The sequence below is a fragment of the Colletotrichum navitas genome, assembly GCF_030913465.1.
Source record: "Colletotrichum navitas strain CBS 125086 chromosome Unknown LY79scaffold_89, whole genome shotgun sequence".
Lineage (NCBI taxonomy): Eukaryota > Fungi > Ascomycota > Sordariomycetes > Glomerellales > Glomerellaceae > Colletotrichum > Colletotrichum navitas.
The window spans coordinates 37,704-61,328 of NW_026850635.1; the positions used below are offsets into that span (position 1 = coordinate 37,704).

The following is a 23,625-nucleotide window of genomic DNA, read 5'->3' on the forward strand; positions in this document are numbered from 1 at the left end:
CTACCGGTACCCCGAGTCGGGGTCCAGCCCAGAGCGTCAGAGGCTGGTCACCACTACTTAGGTACCCACCGAGTGAAAGATAGACACTATTGTACCCAAGACCGGCGCCCACGGATGCTCCTCCCGTTCAGATAGACAGTTCCTATTGGCTGCTGAACATGCATTCCCGCTCGAGTCCACCCCAAGGTCATGGACGGGCCGGGGTCACGTGGTATCACCTGAGTTGTCTCTTTCTCATTTGAGGCCCGTCGCCTCCACTACCTTTGTCATCATATCCTTACTTGGCTTAGCTTAGCGTCTGCTGCCTCTACCGGTACCTGTATCCTAGGCAGATAATGCACTGATACCTCAGGTTCAAATGTGCTTAGTAACGCCGACAGCAGCACCTCCCCAGATTTTCCGATTCCCACGGCATTTCCTATCGCCCTCCGCTCTTCCGATACCATTCACCCGCTCTCTCACAACCACCACAACCACCGTGCACGCCTTCTTCAACATCCGGCTGGGCAGAAACACTAAAGGCTTTTGTCCGGCCGAACCATCAAGCTTATCTGATGGAGTCGGTGTCCTTTTTTTTTTTCTCTCTCATCCTTTTCTTCTTCTTCTTCTCCGTTTCCCTGCTTAGTCATTTCTGCTTGTTCATGTGAGCGGGCGTCTGTCTGCGGGCTGGTTTTCTCCCTTTTCCCACTTTATTAACTATTACCTCCCCCGTAAGTCAAGGTTTTTGCGCCATGTTTGCCCAAATTCGAAAAGAGGGCAGGCGCCATTGACAAGATTTGCGACGTCGCTTCTTTCGAATGCTCTGTTTACAGCTCTCTCCATCGTCGCCAGTACGTTGAGTTGACTACACCCCCTCGGAAATAGCGTTCCCGTCTCACATGTCCTCCCCCTTCTCCATGAGAGAAAGCCAATCTGATATCCTTGGGCTAAGAACGCCTCACGATGCCTGCCACCACACGGCAAGCTGCAGACCCTAAACTGGTCGACATCCATCCCTCCCTCTCCAATACATACCTTGAATCGCAGGTCGACTTCTCTGCCATCACCGGGCCAAGCTGCCCAGGGCGTTCGTTGCCCCGCAAGCAGACCCTTACGACTTCATCTGCGAGGTAAGCAAACTACACAGTATTCCCAGTCGTTTAAAGCGGCAACCGTTGGCAACCCGCGACCGCACTCTCCAAACTCAGGGCACATCAACACTGCTCAACAATACCTTGCTCCCGTTGTATCTTTTCGAGTCTAAACCTCGAGTTCCGCCCCGCCCTTTTTTATGCTTTCAGATTGGCTTTTAAAGTTGCGTCTTCAAACATGACAACTTTCCACGTTCCCGAGGAATGCGTTCCGTTCAGATGATGGCAGGCGCGTCCCTCCTTCTGACCGCTGAGTCTGCCCGATACTCAGAGGCACAGGCTCAGGCGCAAAGGTAAATTATGGTTGTTTCCATCTCGTGTCGTCCGCAGGGCTCGTGGAGGCATTCTGTTGTGTGGTGAGCCAACTTGACTTGCCTCACATAGACCTATGCGTCTACAGTTTTCAGCGCATGTGCGGCGCATCGACGAAAGGCCATGTATATATATACATATATATATATATATATATATATATATATCACCCCCTCGAGGCTGTTTGTGTTTGGATGGCTCATGCGCGTGCATGGAGCCGTATATCCTGGATGCCTCCCACTTCATTCTTTGTTGTGTTTTTCCAAGGGGGTGCTGCGACTGGCACCAACTTCCCTAAGACGGTGAGATGATCTACCTGAAGCGAGTGCATCACCAATTGTCGCCACCAGGTCGGAGGACGGAAACAAATAGGCGCAGAGATCAGTTCTCGGCCATGTCATGTTTCTTGACAGGGAGCAAACAGCACTGCAGACCGTGCAACGAGGACCGTACTGTCTGCGCCTCATGCCGTTATGTGGTGCGTGCCCGGGGTGAGCCTTTGAAATGGCCGCCAGGCCCTGCGCCGCAATGTATGCCAAACTACATGCATACCTAGTTTACCAAGTAACCCGGTATACTAGATAGCGAGTATCTGTACTCTACTGGGCACCTGACTTGGTACAGTACACTTCGACACATGTGCCGTTCGGGATAATGGCCCGCTCGGAGCTTTCTTACTGGCATCACCGTTGCTCAACGCTGTCTCAGAACGTTCGGTGGGTCGTTTCAGGGCCTGTCGGGCTGACCACTTGGAGACGTCCACCAGCGAGGGGGGGCCTTTCCTCCCAATCCCTCCTCCTCCTCCCTGACATCACGCCAACAATCACACAACGATTACCACCACATTTTCGAGTCCAATGCGCCAGCAGCCGCCAACAGATAGGAGCCCGGCCGGGGACAATCCTTACCACCATCGACCGATTGGGTCTCGTTGTGCCCATTGTTGACTCGGGCCTGGAACACATCTTGCTCGCACATGGCTTAGCAGCGCCGTTTACCCGGCAAATACGTCACATTCCCTCCTATAATCTCCTGAGCTAAGCTGTCGAAGCAAACGAGTCGTTTCTCTCAGGAAGCCACGGTCGGAAAGGAACCACAAATCAACCAATCAATCAATCGAGATGAAGGTAATCGACCTCCCAACAGGAGCTCTCCCGTTCCAGATTGATGCACGCAGTGGGAGGCTAACTAGCCTCTTGGTAATGACACGGGCGGGAGCGACGACGGCTGCCTCCCTCTGTTGGGAGCCCGAGTGCCGCAAACAATATCGGTTTTGGCTTCAGCAAGGCCACTTGTTTCTCCTTCGTCTGGTATCCTGAAATAATCGTGTTCGGTATTCCTCTTCCGCAACACTCGAAGCTTAGCATGCCAAGCACCTAGCATCGAGGCCCGCGGGCAGATCGCCCTTGGCAGAGAGCCTTCGGTTTTTCTTGGCCTGCCCAACGCCAGCCAAGCGATGTGAATGAAGCTTCGGTAGCGAGCGGGAAAACAGCCCATAGGGATCGCTGAAACGCCAAGCAGAAACAACATCGCGGGCGCCGACTTAACCCCCCCCCTACTATCAGGCAGTTAACAACGGAAATGGGGATAGAGAGAGGCTCCATCGATGACACTACCTACCCGGATTACCCATTTCCTTGAACACGCTTTCTACACGGCATATGCTCGGTCTTCTCCGTCGTCCCTCCCGCACGCTCGACCCCCCATCCCCTGCCGATCCTGAGGCCACCCCGGTTCCAGGGTGCTGTTGTTCTTTGCAGCCATGGACGTGTCCACCAATACCATTTCCTTTCCAAGTTGACCAGGGCCAGGGCAACGGTGGTCCGGCGGAACACTGGGTTCGATCGAGGCCAAGAATAGCACCAATACTGCTGCTGCTGCTTCCTCCCATCCTCATCGGATAATCCGCCATTGCCCTTCCATGTGCTAGTATTTTGTCTGATAATTAAAGCACTGCCCAAAGTCGACGCGGGGGCACCGGGGAGTGAGCCTCTCGCACCCAGCTTTCATCTGGCCAAACATCCGGGAAGACCTGAGGAGAAAGGGGGGAGACGGAGACCAATCTAGCTGGCACCTCGTCTAAATGCTTAGCCAGGCGGCTTACTGGGTCTAGGTACGCTTCTGGCAAATTCTGGGTCACGGAAGACCCAATTCGGCCCCGACCGACTCCCTTCGGTGGAGAAGTGATGGGCAACAATGTCTGGCCACCTGCACCAGGAATGGACAGAATGCAACTGACCGGCAAGCTGTTCCGGCATCCTGGCATCTCTCGGCAGCATGCGAAATCGCCTCTCCCGTGCATTGCATGGTTTCCGACACCTCTGGGCCCTGGCAGACTGCGCCCGTCCAGCTCAGAGCAATCGACACTAGGGCAGTGACAAGCTCAACGCTAGGGAGATTGACAACGCCAATGCCTTGCCCGTTCGCCTTTCTCTTCGGGGCCACATCGGCATCTTGACCGCCGCATCTCTTGTATTGTGGAAAAGACTGGGATCAAGTCGCCAACCTGGCTTGCCCACGCAATTACGCTTAGATGGTTCGAAAATACTACGTGCGTGAATACGTGGTGAGATATCTGGGCGATGCCTCAGGATAAAGGCTCGCCAGTTTCTCATAGTCCTCGAGACTTTTACATCCGAATCCTGGAATCTCTTGGCTCTCTCTCTCTCTCTCTCTCTCTCTCTCTCTCTCTCAGACCTCTCTTCCCTCAACTCGAGGAGCCTGCGTCATGTACAACAAGAAAGCAAGAGGTGAAGAACGTTGAGCCGCCACGCACCCCATTGATCCGTCCACCCGCACTCTGAGCCACCCCCTTCCCCTTCTACTCAGTACGTGTACGCGCTGGCCTACCAAGCGCCGATCGCCCGATATCCTTGCTTTGGATCACTCCTTGGCTGAATGTGGGGTAAGGGGACTCCTTGCTTGCGACCGTTCTTCGGTCAACGTATTCGCGCCACTCCAAAACATGCTACCAGGTCCACTTCGTTGCCGCAACTCGCGTCTTGGAATCCCGACTGGCAGGAGAATGGGCTTTCCCCTTGCCCTTCAGCCCAAGTGGTGCATAGGTAATGGTTCGACCGGTTCGATGATTGATCCGTGCATCCCAGGGTTGGCCCCCCCCTGGCTTGACATGGACGCGCACGCTCCTTGCTCAGCGGGACATTCTCTGACCAGGGCATCACAACTTGAGACTTGACCCGCCTGCACCCTCCAAGCATCGACGCGCACGACGTCGTCGTCCCATTGTTTCTGCAACATGTATGACCCTCGTAATCTGAACACCCATGGTGGTGGCCATCTCTTGGGTGTCCCCCTTTAAACATTAACTCGGCTTGTCCTCCTCCCATCTTTTTTATTCTCTTCTTCCCCATCCTCTGTTTCTTCTCCTTCCACCCGTCACCAGTTTCCTTTCCTTCACGACTAGTGTTTTTTTATTTTATTTCTTTTCTTACCTTTGAGGGCTCCTGGTGATAGTCCCTCGTCCGTCTTTCGTTCTCGATTAAGAGGCCTCCTGGTGTGGCCTATTCTTCGAATCCCTTTTCTCGTCTCTTGATTGCCCATCTGGTGACGGACAGCACCCCACGTTCAAAATGGAGTCGATTTCATTGCGGTCCCTTTGCCTGTACGGCCTGTTGGCTACCTTCGCCGACGCTTCCCCGGTCGAGAAGCGCTCCAACATCCAGAAGCGAGGACACTTCGTCGTTCCCAGAGTGCCCAACGAGAACTTTAAGGGCCACGATGGCACGAGACAACTGATCAAGGCTTACCGCAAGTTCAGCATGCCCATGCCCCCCGGTCTGCTCGAGGCCATGGCCGCCCAGGCAGCCCAGAACCCCGAACCCGTCAAGGCCGAGAGCGTCAAGGCTGAGAGCCTCAAGTCCTTCGCCACGAACGGGACCAACGCCGCCGCCGGCGCGCCCGGGACCGGACTCACCACCGCCACCCCGATCCGCAACGACGTCGAGTACGTCTCGCCCATCAAGATCGGCGGCCAAACAATCAACGTCGACTTTGACAGCGGCTCCTCCGACCTCTGGGTCTTCACCTCCATGCTCGACGCCCAGTCCCAGACCGGCCATGAGCTGTACGACCCCACTAAGAGCCAGACCTCCAAGATGCTCCAGGGAGAGCAGTTCAGCATTCGGTACGGTGATGGCTCTGGCGCCCAGGGCGTTGTCGGAACCGACGTCGTCGACATTGGCGGAGCCGTCGTCCAGAACCAGGCCATCGAGATGGCCACTGCCGTCTCCCAGCAGTTCATCGAGGACACCGCCAACAACGGTCTCATGGGTCTCGCCTTCTCCAAGCTCAACACCGTCAAGCCCACCATCCAAAAGACCTTCTTCGACAACGTCATGCCCAGCCTCGCCGAGCCTGTCTTCACCGCCGACCTCCGCAAGAAGACCGTCGGTGCCTACGAGTTCGGCCGCATCGACACCACCAAGTTCACCGGCCAGATGAACTGGGCCCCCATCAACACCACCAGCGGCTTCTGGCAGTTCTCCAGCGAGAAGTTTGCCGTTGGCAACGGCAAGGTCCAGACCGGCCTCGTCGGTGGCCAGGCCATTGCCGACACCGGTACCACGCTCATCCTCGCCAACCAGAACATGGTCCAGGCCTACTACCAGCAGGTCCAGGGCGCCAAGAATGACCAGACCGTTGGCGGTATCACCTTCCCTTGCAACGCCAAGCTCCCCGATCTGATGATGGATATCGGCGGTGCCTTCATGGCCCGTGTCAAGGGCAGTGACATCAACTTCGCCCAGGTTGACCAGCAGAGTAAGCCCACCCTAGCCGTCCCCATCCGTTTCGTTGTACCCTCAGGAGCCCTTCACTAACATGCAACCTAGCTTGCTTCGGCGGTCTCCAAGCCACCACCTCCAAGCTCCAGATCTATGGTGACATCATGTTCAAGTCGCAGTTCGTCGCTTTCAACGGCGGCAACAACTCCATTGGCATGGCAGAGCACGTCGCCAGCAACCAAAATGTAGTGGTCGGAGCTGGGTCTGGCGCAGCGGCGTAAGCATTGACACACCGTGCGGCAGCTTCATTCTTTTATTGGCATTAAGATTCACTTTTGTTCGTGACTAGGTTCAACAACATGAACAGCGACAGCTCGACGTCCGGAAGCGAAAGGTCGTTCAGGGCCGCCATGGGAGGATTAATGGTCGCTGTGTTGTCGGTTGTGGTCATCGGCGCCTGAGACGAACTAGGCAAGGACGCGGGCCCTCTATTTTTTTCCACATATCTAAACGAACCGGGACCTAGGTGGTGAATCTCATTCGAACTTAGATATCCCTTCAGCTCTCTAGCGTAGTAAATGAATCGTATTGTGATCTAAACAGACTATTCTCCCCTGATGAGCGGTGGTCCTCTATTCACCACTCATATGGTCGCCTCTTCGGCTTTGGCCTTGTATTCCTGATTCCTAACTCGTTGACAAAGCTCCTTCATGGTGATACCGAGCCACTCAAAGTCTGTCTCGTCCAGGAAAATCTGCGCACTGATCCTAATGTACCAACGGCCCTGGTGCCAGAACAAGGCAACGAAGGTGAGATACTCGTCCACCAGTGCCCTCAGCATCCAGTTGACGACGACGGAAACCTCCTTCTCCGGCACCGTCACCGTGCCGTCTGGGGCAACCGACGCAGTCCCCACGTCCACGGCGCTCGTGACGATCGGCAGCGCGACGTTGACCATGGCGCACTTGGTCAGCGTCCCGGACTTGTTGTCCAGGATGAAGGTCCCCAGCGCGGCGGCGACCTTCTTGCCGCCCTCCTTGGCCAGCGTCCAGAGGTACTCCTGGATCTTGTCCTCTCCGCCGATGCTCTTGCGCCACTCGATGGCGTGCTTGACGCACAGGTTCGGGCTGTTGTCGAGGGTGCCCACGAAGTTGAAGGCCCTCACGAAGGGGGACTCGTCGCCCACCGGAAGCGGGTTGTGACGCTTCACCCCGGAGCGGGCCACGTAGCCGTGGGACGTCGGCACCGTCGAGGCTATGAGGTGCTGGTTCCGCTCGGGCACGTAGAACACGGCGCACGCGCGCGGGACGTGGAGCCACTTGTGGCAGTTGGACACGAAGAAGTCCGGGTCCGTGGCGGCGAGGTCCAGGGGCACCATGCCCACGCCATGGGCGCCGTCGACGAGGCTCATGATGCCCAGCTCGCGGCAGGCGGCGGTCATGGCCTGGTAGGGGAACGCGATCCCCGGCAGGCTGGAGACGACGTCGAAGAGGCAGATCTTGGGGCGCTTGCCCTCGGCGCGGCTTTTGGCGACGGTCTCGTGAAAGAGGGCCACGATCTCGTCATCCTCGAGGGGGTACGCGAGGGTGATGCCGCGGGAGGAGACGAGGCCGGCGCGGGTATCAACGACGTAGTCGATGGTAGTGGCGCAGCCGCCGTAGACGGTGGAGAAGTAGAGGATCTCGTCGAGGCCGTCGGGGGCCCAGGCGAGGTTGCGGAGGACTGTGTTGATGCCGACGGTAGTGTTGGAGACGAAGACGGTGCAGGAGAGGGGTGCGTTAAGGAGGTCTGCTATAGCCTGGCGGGATTCTTTGAGTCGGTCACGGTAGGTCCAGCGGATGAAGGGGTCAGGTCGCGCTTCGGCCTGGTCTTGGTAGGAGCGGAGGACGGCTTGGATATGACGAGGAATAGTACCGAAGGACCCTGAGAGGTTTGGTTAGCTGAGACCATGCGAAGGGATGCTTCGAGGGCGAGGGGTGACGGGTGGTTGACAGTGAGGCCGTACCATTGTTCATGTTATGATAAACCGGGTCGATGAGGAAATCCTTCAGCATGGCCTTTCCAAATGGAGTTGGGCTGAGCTGAAGCTGGCTCGTTTCTTTGGCGAGGCTGTCCATGATGCCAATTGGTTCAGAGTGGTAATGATGATGATACGCGTCACGTTGGGATCAGTGAACAATAAATGGCCTTTTCCGAGTAGGAAATAAGTCAATTGGGTAATGATGGATAGAATTTATGCCGACTGGCTTCTTAGGTCGCTATATACGCTGCTTTTATGCAAAACGGCAGCATTCTATAAGTCTTCAGCTTGAACGACCTGAGTCACCGTTGAGATTGGCTATCGTGTCTGTTGTTCTGAAAGATACGAAGCGGCCGGGTTCAATTCCGCACTGCCCGGGGCCGGGGGGCACGGGTGGGACACGGGTTTAGCACGGGGGGATGAACCGCTGCGAGCCGCCAAGCATGTTCCGCGCAGGGCGCGCGGCCTGCACCAACTGACTTTTGAGCTTAGTGAAGGGCGGTTCGATGGTATTACACCGCCGGGTGTAGCCGATTGAATCTGGGTGAGTCACTAAGAGAGCTTTGAACCAATGCAAGTCTGCATATCTGAATGATTAGAAGGAAATTGGTTGGTGGTTCATTGAATGAAGCCTCATGGTGAGCATCTGATACCGAAGGTCGGACAATGAAGTGATTCCCTTGAGACAAACGCTTGGTTGAAGTCGGCCTCCGCAAAGGCAAGACACACGGAGCTTTGCTCCAGTAACCCGGCCGTTAAGGAACATCAAGGCCTGGCGAGGAAGCGCCGGCCTGGGTTACCGATCTCGGGTCCATCGAGAGCAGACGGTGACTCAGAAAGATCCTGAAGCGGGTGGGTAAGTGGGCTGCTGACACAATCGTTGCAGGCATGGTTGTAAGACTGCAAATTTGAACCTTGTATTGTGTTGAGTATCGGACATGATACTTTTACTGTGTTACTATGATTGTGTATTGTTGATATCGTGTACCTATGCGACCCTACAGGGGACCGCCTTGGATAGCTGCCTTAATGAGACTGCAAATAAACTCGACTCCAACTGTAGACAAATGTTGTTGGCCACAGAGTGTTCCCAAAGATGGTTGCAAAAGATAGATTCTAAGTATTGGTTGACAATGTTGGGTCGAGATTGAGATTCTCCGTGACACTAATGATACTTGGAATCCAATACTGGAATGAGGTAGCATCGAAGATCGTGGCGGACATAGCTCAGTTGGGAGAGCGTCAGACTGAAGTCAACTTCAATCACTTAATCTGAAGGTCGTGTGTTCAATCCACACTGGCCGCATCTTCATCAAAATTTTGCCCTTTTTGACAATGATTTTCAGATTCATTTGTTTCGATACTGTAGTGGTTGTTAAATAGCGTATGTAGTAAATAGTAGCAGGTGTTTGCTTTATAATTAGTCTATCCTTTGTCGCCCCCTTTAGTGCGCGCTAATTTCTTCAATTGTTTAGTTTTGCTTAGGTCATTGCCGGCCTATTCCGACTCTCTCTTCCCCTTCCTCCAGCCATGTGCCTGTTGAAGATTACATTAGTGCAACCAACGTGTTGTTGTAACTCTGCATATTCCTCGTCTCTGTTCTCTTTCTTGCATTCGGTCCGTAGGATTTTAGACCTGGCACCGCACAAAGGGAGGTGGAAGATTCAGGGCGGTGCGCAACCTAAAAGTGCAGCAGCCATCGATCGGCATCGGAGCATGGGAGGGAGAAACGTGGAGGTAGTTCTCCGGGCCGGGTTCCAGGTAAGCCAGTCTCAAGCCAATGCTCGCCGTTGTCGTCTAGCGAGTCTCACAGATAAGCCAAATGCCACACAACAGAAGAAGAAGACGAGGAACAGGAACGCATGGCAGCTAGGCTAACAAGAACAAGCAGCTAGCCACGACACCTTCGCGACGACGCCGTCAGCGTTCGTCAAGGTGTTTCGAATGAGTTCATCCTATCCTTGTCTCCCCCTTCGGAACGGTTGGGACCAATCTCCGCCATTGCCGTCCCCCGGAATCAAGGAACCGGCATGTCGACGCGGGGTTGCAAGGGCGCCGGCATACATCAACACGGTGTAATTTCACCACGTCATCTTAACCGCGCCCAAAGGCCTGCGAAGTTCGGCCTGGTAAGATTTTCACCCGCACCCTCTCTGTACAGCCGCCCCATTCACAATTGGACAACGGCCGACGATTGTCCGAGACACATGCTCTTGGCCTCTGGTCTCTCCGCACTGCAACCTCCCCTTTCCCCTCACTGTACCGGTACCTCCCCCGCAAAACCTCGGCTCCCAAGAGATCGAGTGTAACCAAGCGGCAGCGTCAATGTCACATGAGAACCAGGCACACTCTGGGGAAATGACGATCTTGATCCCCTTTTCGAGCCGGAGGTTGCAGACCGCTTACATTAGAGACCGGGGGAGCTCCTCTCACAGTATTGCCTGTACCAGGGGCGAGCTCTTAAGCAGCCGAGTATTAATCGCTCATCGGGTGAAAGGGGGGGGGGGGTTGGGTTGTCAATACCAAGCCGCCGGATACTACCACCGAGCGGTCCAATAATGAGATAACTTGACTTAGCCGTTGCCCTTAATGACAGAGCCAAGAAATGTAGGCCGGGCCGCTGTATATTTCAACCCAATCAGTGGTCGTCGAAATTAGACGTGCCCCTGCAGCTGGGCATGATATCATAAGACAGCCAGACCTCAATGGGTTTCCAATTGAAGTCACCGGATGGACAGCCTCCCCCCCCTCGGCAGCTTGGCTCGAATCCCGGTGGAGCCCAAGCAGGTTGAATGGAACAGATCCTCACTGCTCAAGCGGGGAGAGCAGAGGAAGCCAAGCTCGTGTGCTTCAGGCAGACCTACACGTGGAAGTATAAAGAGGAGGACGCAGGAACCACACCCGGGGCAACTAGTGCACAACGCTCCTCGCTACCTTCCAGCGTCACCCTTCTCGATAACCACCAATCCCATAATGCATCTCTCCAAGGTCGCATTCTTCGCCGCGACGACGACCCTCGCCGCCGCGCAGGACTCGGCGAGCCCGCGCCGCTCCCCGGAATGGGACGCCGCCTACGCCAAGGCCAACGCGGCACTGTCCCGCGTCTCCCTGGACGAGAAGATTGGCATCGTCTCGGGCGTCGGCTGGAACAACGGCCCCTGCGTCGGCAACACGTCCCCGGCCTCGTCCATCAGCTACCCCTCACTCTGTCTCCAGGACGGCCCCCTCGGCGTCCGCTACGCCCGCAGCGTCACGGCCTTCGTGCCCGGCATCCAGGCCGCGGCCACGTGGGACGTCGACCTGATCCGCGAGCGCGGCATGTTGAAGGCCACAGAAGCCAAGGGCGTCGGCGTGCACGTCATGCTCGGCCCGGCATGCGGAGCTCTGGGCAAGATCCCGAACGCCGGCAGAAACTGGGAAGGTTTCGGCCCCGACCCGTACCTGATGGGCATCGCCACCAAAGAGACGGTCGAGGGCATGCAGTCCGCGGGCGTCCAGGCGACGGCGAAGCACTACCTCGTCAACGAGCAGGAGCTCAACCGGGAGAGCATCTCGAGCAACGTCGGCGATCGCGCCCTGCACGAGCTGTACCTCTGGCCATTTGCCGAGGCGGTGAAGGCCAACCTCGCCTCGACCATGTGCTCGTATAACAAGGTGAACGGCACGTGGACGTGCGAGAACGACGTGGTGATGAACAAGCTGCTCAAGCAGGAGCTCGGGTTCCCGGGGTACATCATGACGGACTGGTACGCCACGACGGGCACGGTCAGCGGCGCCAACTCGGGCCTCGACATGATGATGCCCGGCTCCAACTTCAACAACGATCCGCGGTCGGTGTGGTGGGGCCCGCAGCTCAAGACGGCGGTGCAGAACGGCCAGGTCTCGCAGGCGACGCTCGACGACAAGGTCCGCAGGATCCTCGCGGCGTGGTACCTCGTCGGCCAGGACCAGGGCTCGTACCCGCCCGTCAACCTCGACGCCGACGTGCAGGGCAACCACAAGCAGAACGTGCGCGCGATGGCGCGAGACGGCATCGTGCTCCTCAAGAACGACAACGCCATCCTGCCCCTGAAGAAGCCGGGCAAAATCGCCGTCATCGGCTCCTCGTCCGCCAACAACCCGGCCGGCATCAACGCCTGCGTCGACCGCGGCTGCAACACGGGCACCCTCGGGATGGGGTGGGGGTCGGGCTCGGTCGACTACCCTTACCTCGTGGCGCCGCTGGACGCGATGCGGGAGCGCGCGACGCAGGACGGCACGCAGGTGTCGGCGAGCAGCAACGACAACGCGCAGCAGGGAGCCGCGGCGGCGGCGGGCGCGGACGCGGCTTTTGTCTTCATCACGGCCGACTCGGGCGAGGGGTACATCACCGTCGAAGGCAACCCCGGCGACCGAAACAACCTGGACCCGTGGCACAACGGCAACGAGCTCGTGCGCGCCGTGGCCGCGGCCAACCAGAACGTCGTCGTCGTCGTCCACAGCACGGGAGCCATCATCCTTGAGACAATTCTCGCGCAGCCTGGCGTGAAGGCCGTGGTCTGGGCCGGGCTGGGGTCTCAGGAGACGGGCAACGCGCTCGTCGACGTGCTCTGGGGCGCGACGAACCCGAACGGCAAGCTGCCGTACACCATTGGCAAGAGCGCCGCCGACTACGGCACCTCCGTCTCCCGGAGCGGCCAGGACGACTTTGCCGAGGGCATCTTCATCGACTACCGCCACTTTGACCAGGCCGGCATCGAGCCTCGGTACGAGTTTGGTTTTGGATTGTGTAAGTGAACTCCTCCACCCACCCCCCATGATCCATTTCTCCTTGCGCATGACTCTTCGCTAGAGAAGACGGCGCTAACGAACGCTCAGCATACACCAACTACACCTACTCCGACATTAGCGTGACCTCGACCGCCACGTCCGGGCCCGCCGTCGGGGAGGTGGTCCCAGGCGGCCGCGCGGACCTCTTCGACGTGGTGGCCACGGTGACAGCGACCGTCACGAACACGGGCGCCGTGGCCGGCGCCGAGGTGGCGCAGCTATACATCACGCTCCCGTCGGGCGCGGCCGTGTCGCCGCCGAAGCAGCTCCGCGGCTTCGAAAAGCTCCAGCTTGCCGCCGGGGAGTCCGCCACGGCGACTTTCAACCTGAGGCGCAAGGACCTGAGCTACTGGGATGTCCCGAGCCAGAACTGGATCCTGCCGAAGGGGTCCTTTAGAGTGCGGGTCGGGGCCTCGAGCAGGAACCTTGCGTTGGAGGGGAGCTTGGTTGTGTCTTAGTGATCTTCCTGACTTCGAGACCATCAGATAATTGGGGAGGAGTGAAGTGTGTAGAATTTATGAAAATGACAGATATGTAGAAGAGATCCGGACTGTTCCTCACTTGAGACGTTACATCACCACGTGAGCCAGCTCTTCTACCGGTCCGTCCTCTATGCCAGTTCGAATGCTGCGAATTCAGCTTGGCGGAAGACGACGCTAGCCGGAAGCGCGAACTCGAGAACGGCATCGGAGCGCCGTCATCCCGCCAGGTTCGGAGCAGCTTCGCGGGCGGGTATAGCGAACGCCCCGTGATGCGAAGATCCTTGTTCATAACAGGGATGGCCGGATCGAGGCTTGCACCCAGGAAACCTAGAACATGTTTCCATTCGTTCTGGAATAAATCGGAGGCAGCAGCGTCCGACCATGTACACTTGGGTAGATGCAGCAGACCAGACCAGGTTAATGCCTGTTCACGGATCGAGTGGCAATAGAGAAGACATTGGGCGAGAGGGGGCCGTGTCTTTTGTCATCTTGGCCCGGAAAACTGAGTTGGTAGGCCCGTGGGGAAGCGCAGCACGGGAGAGGCGCGGTTCGGGGGCATTGCGTTCCCCAACATGACACGATCCGAGGTGCGAAACAACGGTGGAAAAGTGAGTTTTGTGAGGAGGTTCCTGTAATGACGATGAGAATCAAGATTAATAAACAAGCCTAGGTAGGTATTACCAATCTCAAGCGAGTCCACCGAGAGTCGAGGGGGAGTGGTGAACTGCAGTCGGGATGATACGCAGGCAGGGCGAGACTGAGTAGAGCACCAAGAAGAACAAGAAGAAGAAGAAGCATTCCTTGCGGTAGAGCCTCGCCGGCGGTGATGGCGGTGATGGGTTGGCAAGAGTGAAGGATTGGTTTGACACACACACAAACACACACGAAGTCTGTGTGGCCGCCCGCACCGGGACTGGCCGAGTCGTAGTATCGATGCAGACGAAGCACTCGATGGAAAGTGGGTATCACGTGGGCGGGGGCGGAGTGGGGCTTAGCGCACCGCCTCCCCCAGTCCACCCGGACCCGGACCCTTTCTTCCTTCCAAGCCAAGCCTCAACTCCGGAGCTGTGTCGGAAAGGTGTATCTGTATCTGCATCTGTATTTGTATCCGTATACCCAACGCTGATTATAAGGTGTGGGAAGCCTTGGTCCGCGCATCTCCCCCGCCGACTGCGCCCAGATCGCGACTCGTCGCATCGGCATCCGGGGAGTGGAGGAGGGCTGCATACGGCACTCACTTCGCCGCCTTGCGGGAAACGACGCTACCTACAGCCACTCAACTAACGGCCCTCTCCCATCGTATTTGCAGGTCGCAAGATGAACGCCCGCCCGATTCCTACCGTATTTGTTTCTGGCAAAAAAGGGGGGAGGGAAAACACACAGAAGCAGACATGCGACGATGACGAAGGGAGGTAACATCAGACGTCCCCCGTCCAGATGAGAGACAGAACCAAAAAAAAAAAAAGGAACCCCGTGACGGGAAGGCTTGGAGCCTCTGTATCATGACCGCCTGTCTCGGTACTAGTCCCCGTTCGAGGCACGAACAGCCCCCCCCCCTGTCCCACGGAGAAAGCCACGAGGGCAGGCAGATTGACTCTTTGCCCAGACAAAGACACCTCAGCATGTGCGTTTGTAATGTCGCCATGGTGTTCGGCATACGTGTAGGCATGAACTCTTTTCCCCCACACCAGGTGGTTAATAATAATAATATTCAAAGAATGATGCATTCTACCCCAGTAAGCCGAGGGGATGGGGGCCCCCTTGGTGACCAGAATACGGCTGCTCGGGTTTCAACCCATCCCGCCGTCCAGAAGATCGGGGTTGGTTTCGTTCTGCTGGTAAGTACCTAGGTATGCTCATGAGGCGGGAATGTGGAGGATGACCGTGAAAGGATGGACGCGGGACGGCGAGGATGGGGGGGGTACGTGTCCATAGGCCATCTTACGCAATAAGCCTCCCCCCATCCACACCCACCAATGACTTCGCCCCGCACCCAGCGTGCTGGCGCCGGGATCCCATTATGCCCCCCGAGGAGAAGCTTTTAGGTTCTTCCCGGTTCAGTCATGCCTTGACTTGCGTATGTGCCTGCTTTGGCTGCTTCAGCTAGGACTGTCCGCAGACATCCTGGGACGATGTGGATTTTTTACTTAAGAGGTCCTGTGCCCCGTTCGCCCTTGGTGAGAATTCCTTTCCATTTCCCCTTTTCTTCATCTTAAAAAACCATCACCACATATACGCAAGGAACGAAACAAATCTTGATACACAGGCACGGACACAACACATCCATAAACGGGACCAAGCAACCCAGACCAGACCGCCAGAGAGAAATAAAGAGAGAGGAGACAAAGCATACACACACACACTAAAACACACACACAGCCAACCTCCAAATGTCAGCACAAGACTACTACGGCGGCTCCCGCCCAAACACGCACACCCCAGGAGGCTCCCGCTCCGCCAGCTCCGAACGGCCCCGCACCGCCCACCATTCCCACTCACACTCCCCCCACCACCGCTCCCACTCCAGCGGCCCACCGCCGCCCGCCGGCGCCGACGCCCAGTTCGGCGAGGACGGCGAGCGGGGCCTCGTCTCCACAATCGGCGGCGGCGCTGCCGGAGGCTACGCCGGTAAGAAGTTCCTCGGCGGAAAGCTCGGCGCCGTCGCGGGCGCCGTCGCAGGCGCCGTCGTCGCCAACAAGCTCGAGCACAGGCTCAGCGAGAGCCACGGCCACCACGGCCACCACGCCCACGGACACCACGCCCACCATGCCCCGCCCCCGCCCCCGCCGCCTCACCACCACGGCCACCACCACGGACACCACCACTACGGCCCTCCCCGCCCGCCCGCGCCGCACTTTGGGCCCCCGCACCTCGGCGGCGGCGGCGGCAGTCACCATTCCTCCGGCGGCTTCGGCGGCCTGGTCGGCTCGTTGATGGGCGGTGGCAAGCACGGCGGCGGCCACTTCGGGGGCCATTTCGGCGGCAGTCACCACGGCCACCACGGCCACCACGGCCATCATGGCCACCACGGCTGGTAAGCCCTTTCCTGGGCGGGGAAGGGAAATGAATCAATTTTTTCTTCAGCATGTCTTCTATCTTATTTTTTTTTCTTAATTCTGTGGTTAATAACTGGCGTTATGGGACGGACGGACGGTATCCGCGGTTGTAGTGGTAATGAATTTGCTGTTTCACTCTATCAATACATATATATATACCTGCCTCGGCTTTCGCTCGAGCCCGTGCGATCATAGGTTTCGCGAGCTAGGTTGACTTGCTTGGGACAGACACAGGTAGCTTTGTTACCACAGCTCATTAAATTGTAACAGCGTCGCAAGACGCGTGTGAATCACACCTTTTATTTTAAAATCCCAATACTCAAACCGAAGCGGCTGCGATGTGCCATGCAATATTTTGATATATGATGCTACTACTGTAGCCTCGGCCATGCAATGCAATGCAATTGAATCCCCTGATGAAAACCTCAATATTCGACACCGGTCGAGGCTCGTGGCCCTTGCCCCCAATGCTCCTGAACAAACCCGCCCCTCGTGGGAGGACGGGTTAAAGTAAAAATATAAAAAAAGATGCCTTTGTAAGATTAGTAACCCCTCCCCTTTGGATGAACTTCGCCAAGTGTGCGGCTATATACGCGTCCCAGAGGAGGAAAAACAAAAAGAGAAAAAGTCGTCATCATCATTGCGTTCGTCTGATGGCCCAACGGGGCCTCGTAAGACAGGACGCGGCTCCACGCAATTCGAATAGACAGGCTGCGAAAGCCCCCCACCACCCCGGGGTCATCGTCCCGCCCCGCCCAGCCATTAGACGCCAACAGCACCTTCTGGCCGGTTCCTCGGCGGAATCTGAATTTCTTCGTCGTCGTCTGAGCTGTCTCCGGCTTGAGCAGCCTGATCAATCATCCGCTCAATGTCGGCATCTGCCAAGCGTGGCCGCGGCCGCGAGGTGCTGCCGAGGGCCGCCGGCAGAGAGAGTTGCGGACGGAGGCTACTGGGGCCGGAGCCGGCCGAGAAGCTGGCGCTGCCGTTGATACGCCTCCTTGTCGGGCCGCGCGACTGAGGCGAGTCAATGTCCATGTCGCTCACCGCCGTCATGGCCCCGGGACTCTTCTCGAAACCGACGCGTTTCTGCGGCATGGGCCGCTGCGACGGCAGGCTTTTTCGGGGTTGGGATCCCGGCAAGGCGTGGCGGCCCGGCATGTTGGATGTTGCCATGGACGACGAGTACGTGTTCTTCATGTTGGCCGAGTTTCCGGGGCTGCTCATGAAGAGGAGAGATTCGATGGCGTCCTGCTCCCTAACGTTTTGGTGAGGTGAGAAGAGGACGGGGTCGAGGAGCGGAGTCCGGCCTAACCTCTGATTTGGCGTTGCGCCGTGGTTCTGCTGGCTGGGCGTATGTGGCGACGCGCTGTGGGAGTGGGAGAGGAGGGTCGGTGTATATCGGGGATTTGAATTGCGGCGAGGGTTGTGCATGGGCTTCGAGGGCTGGATGGGAGCCGGCGGTGCGAGGGCGGGAGCGTTCTGAGAGGGGGCGGGTGGAGAGGTTGAGCTGTAGGCAGATCTTTGTCCCTCTTTCCAGAAGGACTCGTAGGTTGCGGGACTTGGGTTGGAGCTTGCCGTGGTGGCAGCGCTGGTGGGAGCATAGCGAGCCATGTTGGCGCGCGGGCTGGCCGAAGGCTCGTGGCGGCCGTGCAAGGTGGAATGGCTCGATGTGGGAGAGGCGGCTTGGGAGGCCATGGACTCGACCTCGTCTATTGAATGGGACTGCCAGCCGTGGTTCACCTTGAGCATTGCATACGACAGACGCGTCTTGAGGTCAGTCGACCACTGTGGTCGTCAGCGGCTGTGAAGGACGACGGGTTAGGGCGGAAATGGTGACTTACATCGCCAACACTGCTGGCTGTTGTGGAGGCCATGCTCACAGTACTCGTGTTCCTGGAGTGGCCGATACGGACGGGGGAGGTGTCCTCCTTGAGGGCGCCGTCGGCCATACGCTTGCGCGCCGTCGCCATGACATTATCCTCGGCCAACTTGTCCTGGGCGGCTGCGATGTGCGACAGCTGGAGTAATTGCGACTCTTGGCTGGAGGTGTGGCCGTTGGCGTTTCCTCCCGGCATGTCGCCTTGGCTGGCAGGCGGCGTGAAGACGCTGACAGACTCGGTAGACAGACTTGAATCCTGCGAAGGAATGGACGGGATGGGTCTCTGGACAGCGGAGGAGCGATCCTGGGACGATAGGGTCGGCGCAATTGGTGTATTTGTCGTCGGTCGGGCATCTATTGTACGGGAGGAATTACTTTGCTGTTGATGTTGTTGCTGCTGCTGCTGCTGCATGACGGGCTGGGAGGGTTGTCGGTAAATGTTGTGGGCGTGATGATGGTTTTGGTCGTGGATATGGGGGGGTGGTGGTGGTGGTGGTGGTGGTGGTGATTCGGAGTCGCGTCGGTCAAGGCGGGTACGGCGTGGGCGGTGGGAAGCGCGTCGGTGGAAATGGTGTTCTGCAAGACATGGCTCGCGGGCTTATCGGACAGCAGTGTCGCATCATGCAAGCTCGCAGGCGAGTGCATTTTGAAGCGTTGGTGGTCGGGGTCGCGCATGTAGCCCTGCCGAGGTGGGATCGAGGCAGAGTCCATGGCGGACAGAATAGGACATGCGGCGGATTTGGCCGTGTGCTGCGCAATAAACACGAGGCGTTAGGCGAATGGGCGGGTCTAGCCGAGGGACGTGTACGAGTGTTGGCGAAGGGTCGTGTCTCTGGCGGACACGGATAAGAATGATGGGCAGCCAAGGAGATTGTGTGCGTGCGTGCGTGTGTGTGTATGTGTATGAGTGAGTGAGGGAGTATATGAGAGAGAGAGGGAGAGAGAGAGACAGAGAGAGAGGGGGGAGGGGACGGTTCGGTCGTCGAGGGTGGAGGCGTGACCGAGGTGAGTGTAATGTCGAGCGACGCAGACAAGATGGAGTCGGTCGGGCGTGCGATGTGGTGGTAGCGGTGGTGTCAGTGACGAGAAAGAGCCCAGCAGCGCGGTTATGGGTTATGGTTGCACAGCACAGGCACTGGCCGCTGGAGTGTCCAGCTGCCGACCTAAGAGCCTGGTCGCGGAGTCAGTCAGTCAGTTAGTTAGTTGCCTGTGTCAGCAGTGAGTGCCTAAAGCACCGTCCCATCCGTGTACGGAGGAATATGTATTGTCTGCTCTCGGGCGCAGCAGGGGCGTTTTACGCGGTTTGAGTCGCGTCTCTTCCCTTCCTTTCTTCCTTTCTCTCTTTTTTTTCTTTTTCCCGGTTGGGGGTTTTATCTTTTATTTTGTTTCTGCCCGTCGTTCGCTAGGTACACATTCCACTTCCCTGATGCGATGCGCTGATGTCTCGGCTGGCCTGTCTCGCAGCGGCTTCTCCACTGCCCCCTTGCGAGTCGCCCACGACCCCTAAAGCCTCGCAATGTGGCCCTTGCTCTATAGCGTCCTGCATACCCAAGAAAATACCTAAAAAAATGACAGCGCTCGACACGCCCCCCGGCCTTCCGCTTGATCTGACTCAGCAAGTCAAAGACACGAAGTCACATGATATGTATCCATGTATCCATGTACCCATGTACCCAAGTACCTAATCACCTACCTACCTTACGTCTACGTACCCCCGTTTTCTTGGTCTCCTCCCCACCCCTTTTTACACCAAAAGGGGCCACGCAGCCGCTCTCGCATCATGGTCCCGTCCCTCAACGTCGCTCAAGGTCACAATGCAACGGGGCCTTCATATTTGCTTTTTTTAATCTATTGTCGTTGCTTGAACTGCTCTTCCGGGTCGGGTCTTGACTCGTGATTGGGTCGCCCGCTTCTGACCCCTGGTACGATCCGAGTGCCCTGCATCGTCGGGGGATCACGTTGCTGCCCAAGTCAACCCGTGAACCGAGCACAGGATGCCAGAGAGCCAGCCTGCCCTTCTCCGTCCTACGTATCTGAAGCCTCATGCGCCCCGCCATTGGGAGTCCGTGTCTCATTGAAGTCGTCGCGTACCCTCTGAATCCCGCCCTCATCGTCGTCATGTCCCCGGCCACGTCGTCCATGTAGTCGACCGTATGCGCCTCTAGAATGCATCCCCCGTCTCACAATGCCTTGCTCTCTGGGTATCCTATAGGCTCAACCGCACTCTGGCTCGTCCGCCGTCGTCGAGTGCCCGCGCGCCCCGCCGTCTAGGATTACCGCCTCGTTGTCCTCCAAGTCGTCCTGCACTCTTCTCCACTGCGCCTTCCTGTCCTTGCGGCCCTCGAGTTGCGCTCCCTTCCCCTTGGTATCCCACACCGGCTTGATCAACCCTCCCAGTAACGGGTTGTGACTGAACGCGCCGCCGCCCTGCTGCCGACCGCTGACGTAGTCGTTCTCTTTGGAGTCCTCGTGAACCACGATATCTTCTTCCTCCGGCGTCGTGGGCCGCTCTACAGCTGCCATCTTCCTGACCACCTTGCCGCCCACGACATCGATGCTGACCACCTGCCGTCGCTTCTCATACTCTGGTCGCGCGTTCCATTCCATCTCGCGAAGAATCTTTTGCTGCCGTTTGAGCTCCCTGGCTCTGTCCTCGGGCGTCGACCACATGTTGCCCCCGCTGCCGGCCATGGCTCCACTGACGTCGAAATCGGCCGCCTCGTCCCGCACCGTCGTCCGTTTCGCGTTCTGAGCCTGGAAGTTCAACAGCTTGTCGCGGTGCTCCCGTGCCCTGGCTTCGGCCTCGGACATCTTGTTCTGGCTGAACGGTGCCGGCTTCTTGCTGACCTCGGCGCGCTTGTGAGCCTCCCGGTCAGCGGCCATGCGCTCGCGTCCCCTCTCGAGCTTGAGCTCCCTGATCATGCCCTGCACATCGTCCGAGGACAGGAGAGGTGCGCCGCAGAAGGTGCATGGCCCGAGACCCTCCTTGACGCAGATGACCTTGCCGCAAGACTGGCAGTTCGGCGCCGCCGTCTGGAGCGGGTGCCGCGTGGCCACGCAGTTGCATCTCCTCGCCTTGGGATCTTCGCCCATGGTGGGGTTTGTCGTAAGCTCCAAAGACCGAATCGCCGCGTCCAGATCGTTCAGGGCCGTCGATGCGCCTGCCATGGGGGTGCCCCCGGCGATGGAGACCTTTGTGGGTTTGGCCGTTGGCTTCGGCGTCGACGATCGCGAAACGGGGTTCGATTTGGGTTTGACCTTGTCGGATATCAGATAGCCCGCGGCCGTTCTCTGCTGCTGCTGCTGCTGCTGCGGAGGGGGAGGAGGCGTTGCGCTCTTCAACGACTGTTTGAAGTTAGAGGATGCGCCTCCGCTGCTTTCCGCAGGCTGACTCGGCTTCTTTCCGCCATAATATTCCTCCTGCTGGTCCTTCTTGCTGTAGCTCGCCCCCGGGGGAGGTGCGGCGTCGATCTGTCTTGGAGCCGGGGTGTGTAGGTTGGATTGCTTCTTCTTATTCCGGCCGCGCGATGTCTTGGGAGCCGGTGCCGGGGCGCCGGTGCTGCTCGACGTAGGTGTTGGTGTCGGTGCTGTGGGTTTTGTGTCTTGTCTTCGCGAATTGAAGGAGGAAATGAATTCGACGGCTTGAGGCGAGTCACCTAGCAGGTCATTGAAATGCTCTGCAGCTTCCGTCTTGGAGAGAGTGGTCGCGTAGTCGAGCATCTGCTTCAGCTCTTCCTCCGGAAGAGGGAGCAGTCGGGATAATTGCGCCAAAGACATATCTTGTGCTCTGCCGTCGCTTCGTGGAGTTTCGTGGCGGCAGTCAGTTAGGGGTGACGAGGAGGAAAACGTAGGTAGTTGGCGGCGGCGGCGGCGGAATGATGATGAAATGGAAGAGGAAAGTGGCTCGCATCTTTTTCGAGCTGACGTTCCCTGAGCTAGCGCCACAGCTCCCCCCGCGATGGCGGGACTTCTAGTGGGGTCACCGCTGTCACCGCTGTGGCTAGGTATCTGCGTCAAGCCCCGCCATCGCCGGAAGAGTCACTCGGCGTGCGTTGCCAGATGCTGTTGACCATATCGCACCTAGACGGGCAAGCCACGGCATCGTTTCGCAGATGCGGACAGTGCAATTTCAGAATATTCAAGACTTTGATGTTTTTACTCATTATTGAGCCAACGGTTAAATGTGCGCTACCACAGAAATGCTAGCGGTGGTAGGTAGTTTGACTATCTACTTCATTCATCCTAGATATTCACCGCAAACGCACGCATCTCGCGATTCGCACTAGGACGGAACTTGGTGGGGTAGCTTCGTGTACGACTCGTGGATCTCCGTCTTGCTTGGCGAACCGGGAGGTGCCAGTCGGAGGCGGATGGAGGTCGGCTAACAGGAGCGGGCCGAGCAGACGGGCCATGAGGCCATGAGTCGGGGCCGGCAGCGGAAGACCCAGATGGACCCTCGAGAAGTTGCCGATGGGCGCCGCCATGCATCGTTGGGTGAGACAGACAGACAGACGGCTTAGCTTGGCTTCTTCAGCGTGTCGAACCAGTGACTGGAGCAGCCGGGGCTAGCATTCGCCATGCCTCGCTGTGGATTGCGCCCGTCTCGAGTAGGAGGCCATCGCATAAAGTGGCCTCGGTGCTCAACGACAATGTAGCATGTTCTCCGACGGATGCTGGGAGACCCCGGGAGGGGCACGATGGCCCATGGTCGAAGCCAGCCCGCCTAAGGAGACCCCGGGAGTAGCATACGTCGTCACGCAAGAGGATGTGTTGATGCACATGGTCTCGGGTCGAGGGAAGGATACACACTCAACGAAGCCAATGGTGTTGCTACATTGCCGCAGCAAGCACGTGCCGCCATCCCTCCATCCGGGTTCGCGTCGACTTCCTCTACCCAAGGTCGGAAGACCAAGTCGGGCAACGGACAATCACGAGGAAAAAAAAAAAAAATGCAAAAGAGCGAACAGACCGTTTGCGGTACGTACTGTCTCCGGTGTTTCCCCGTGGTATCCCGGTACCGAGCGGCGCTAGACTCTTATGTCCTGGTGCGTACTTGCAGGCATCTCGGCTACCATCGTGATCACTCGATGAATGAATGCCTGTTCAAAGGACATGAGAACGAGTGCAGCCTTAGGATCAGCCTTAAGATTCCACTCTGATGGGGTGTCGTGTCCCCAACGGAAGTGAGAGCGTCG

At 57.7% G+C, this 23,625-nt stretch overlaps 7 protein-coding genes and 1 non-coding gene across 8 annotated transcripts; 4 read left to right on the plus strand and 4 right to left on the minus strand.

The window, feature by feature from the left end:
* Positions 1-2,577: 2,577 nt before the first annotated feature.
* LY79DRAFT_401456 (uncharacterized protein) lies at positions 2,578-3,581 on the minus strand. Its single transcript, XM_060553029.1, has 3 exons — positions 3,063-3,581; positions 2,650-3,000; position 2,578 (listed from the first exon to the last, which is right to left on the minus strand). Exons 1-2 carry the CDS (start codon positions 3,352-3,354, stop codon positions 2,819-2,821), a joined length of 474 nt encoding a protein of 157 aa, XP_060409193.1. The 5' UTR covers positions 3,355-3,581; the 3' UTR covers position 2,578; positions 2,650-2,818.
* A 1,451-nt stretch (positions 3,582-5,032) lies between these two features.
* LY79DRAFT_525528 (eukaryotic aspartyl protease) lies at positions 5,033-6,465 on the plus strand (the record flags this gene model as incomplete). The annotated part of the gene is made up of 2 exons (XM_060555738.1): positions 5,033-6,221; positions 6,293-6,465. The coding sequence occupies 2 exons, from the start codon at positions 5,033-5,035 to the stop codon at positions 6,463-6,465; spliced, it is 1,362 nt and encodes a 453-aa protein (XP_060409194.1).
* A 362-nt stretch (positions 6,466-6,827) lies between these two features.
* On the minus strand, positions 6,828-8,301 carry LY79DRAFT_583540 (pyridoxal phosphate-dependent transferase; the record flags this gene model as incomplete). Its single annotated transcript, XM_060560329.1, has 2 exons — positions 6,828-8,107; positions 8,190-8,301. 2 exons carry the CDS (start codon positions 8,299-8,301, stop codon positions 6,828-6,830), a joined length of 1,392 nt encoding a protein of 463 aa, XP_060409195.1.
* Positions 8,302-9,420: 1,119 nt separating this feature from the next.
* Positions 9,421-9,510, plus strand: LY79DRAFT_t246. Its single transcript has one exon. It is a non-coding gene; the product is annotated as a tRNA-Phe (tRNA).
* A 1,667-nt stretch (positions 9,511-11,177) lies between these two features.
* Positions 11,178-13,471, plus strand: LY79DRAFT_525500 (glycosyl hydrolase family 3 N terminal domain-containing protein; the record flags this gene model as incomplete). The annotated part of the gene is made up of 2 exons (XM_060555735.1): positions 11,178-12,972; positions 13,062-13,471. The coding sequence occupies 2 exons, from the start codon at positions 11,178-11,180 to the stop codon at positions 13,469-13,471; spliced, it is 2,205 nt and encodes a 734-aa protein (XP_060409196.1).
* Positions 13,472-15,486: 2,015 nt separating this feature from the next.
* Positions 15,487-16,938, plus strand: LY79DRAFT_401600 (uncharacterized protein). The gene is made up of 3 exons (XM_060553030.1): positions 15,487-15,672; positions 15,875-16,216; positions 16,284-16,938. The coding sequence occupies exons 1-3, from the start codon at positions 15,628-15,630 to the stop codon at positions 16,560-16,562; spliced, it is 666 nt and encodes a 221-aa protein (XP_060409197.1). The 5' UTR covers positions 15,487-15,627; the 3' UTR covers positions 16,563-16,938.
* A 375-nt stretch (positions 16,939-17,313) lies between these two features.
* On the minus strand, positions 17,314-18,842 carry LY79DRAFT_525464 (uncharacterized protein; the record flags this gene model as incomplete). Its single annotated transcript, XM_060555731.1, has 2 exons — positions 17,314-18,336; positions 18,393-18,842. The coding sequence occupies 2 exons, from the start codon at positions 18,840-18,842 to the stop codon at positions 17,314-17,316; spliced, it is 1,473 nt and encodes a 490-aa protein (XP_060409198.1).
* Positions 18,843-20,644: 1,802 nt separating this feature from the next.
* Positions 20,645-22,207, minus strand: LY79DRAFT_525552 (putative zinc finger motif, C2HC5-type-domain-containing protein; the record flags this gene model as incomplete). The annotated part of the gene is made up of 1 exon (XM_060555744.1): positions 20,645-22,207. The coding sequence occupies one exon, from the start codon at positions 22,205-22,207 to the stop codon at positions 20,645-20,647; it is 1,563 nt and encodes a 520-aa protein (XP_060409199.1).
* Between the last annotated feature and the right edge of the window lie 1,418 nt (positions 22,208-23,625).

Coding starts and splice junctions, on each gene's coding strand:
- LY79DRAFT_401456 (XM_060553029.1), bottom strand. CDS start 3,354: ATGGCGGATTATCCGATGAGGATGGGAGGAAGCAGCAGCAGCAGTATT. Junction 3,001..3,062: donor CAAGGAAATGGGTAATCCGG/GTAGGTAGTGTC, acceptor ACTGCCTGATAG/TAGGGGGGGGGTTAAGTCGG.
- LY79DRAFT_401600 (XM_060553030.1), top strand. CDS start 15,628: ATGTGGATTTTTTACTTAAGAGGTCCTGTGCCCCGTTCGCCCTTG. Junction 15,673..15,874: donor CTGTGCCCCGTTCGCCCTTG/GTGAGAATTCCT, acceptor ACACACACACAG/CCAACCTCCAAATGTCAGCA. Junction 16,217..16,283: donor CGAGCACAGGCTCAGCGAGA/GCCACGGCCACC, acceptor CCCGCCCCCGCC/GCCTCACCACCACGGCCACC.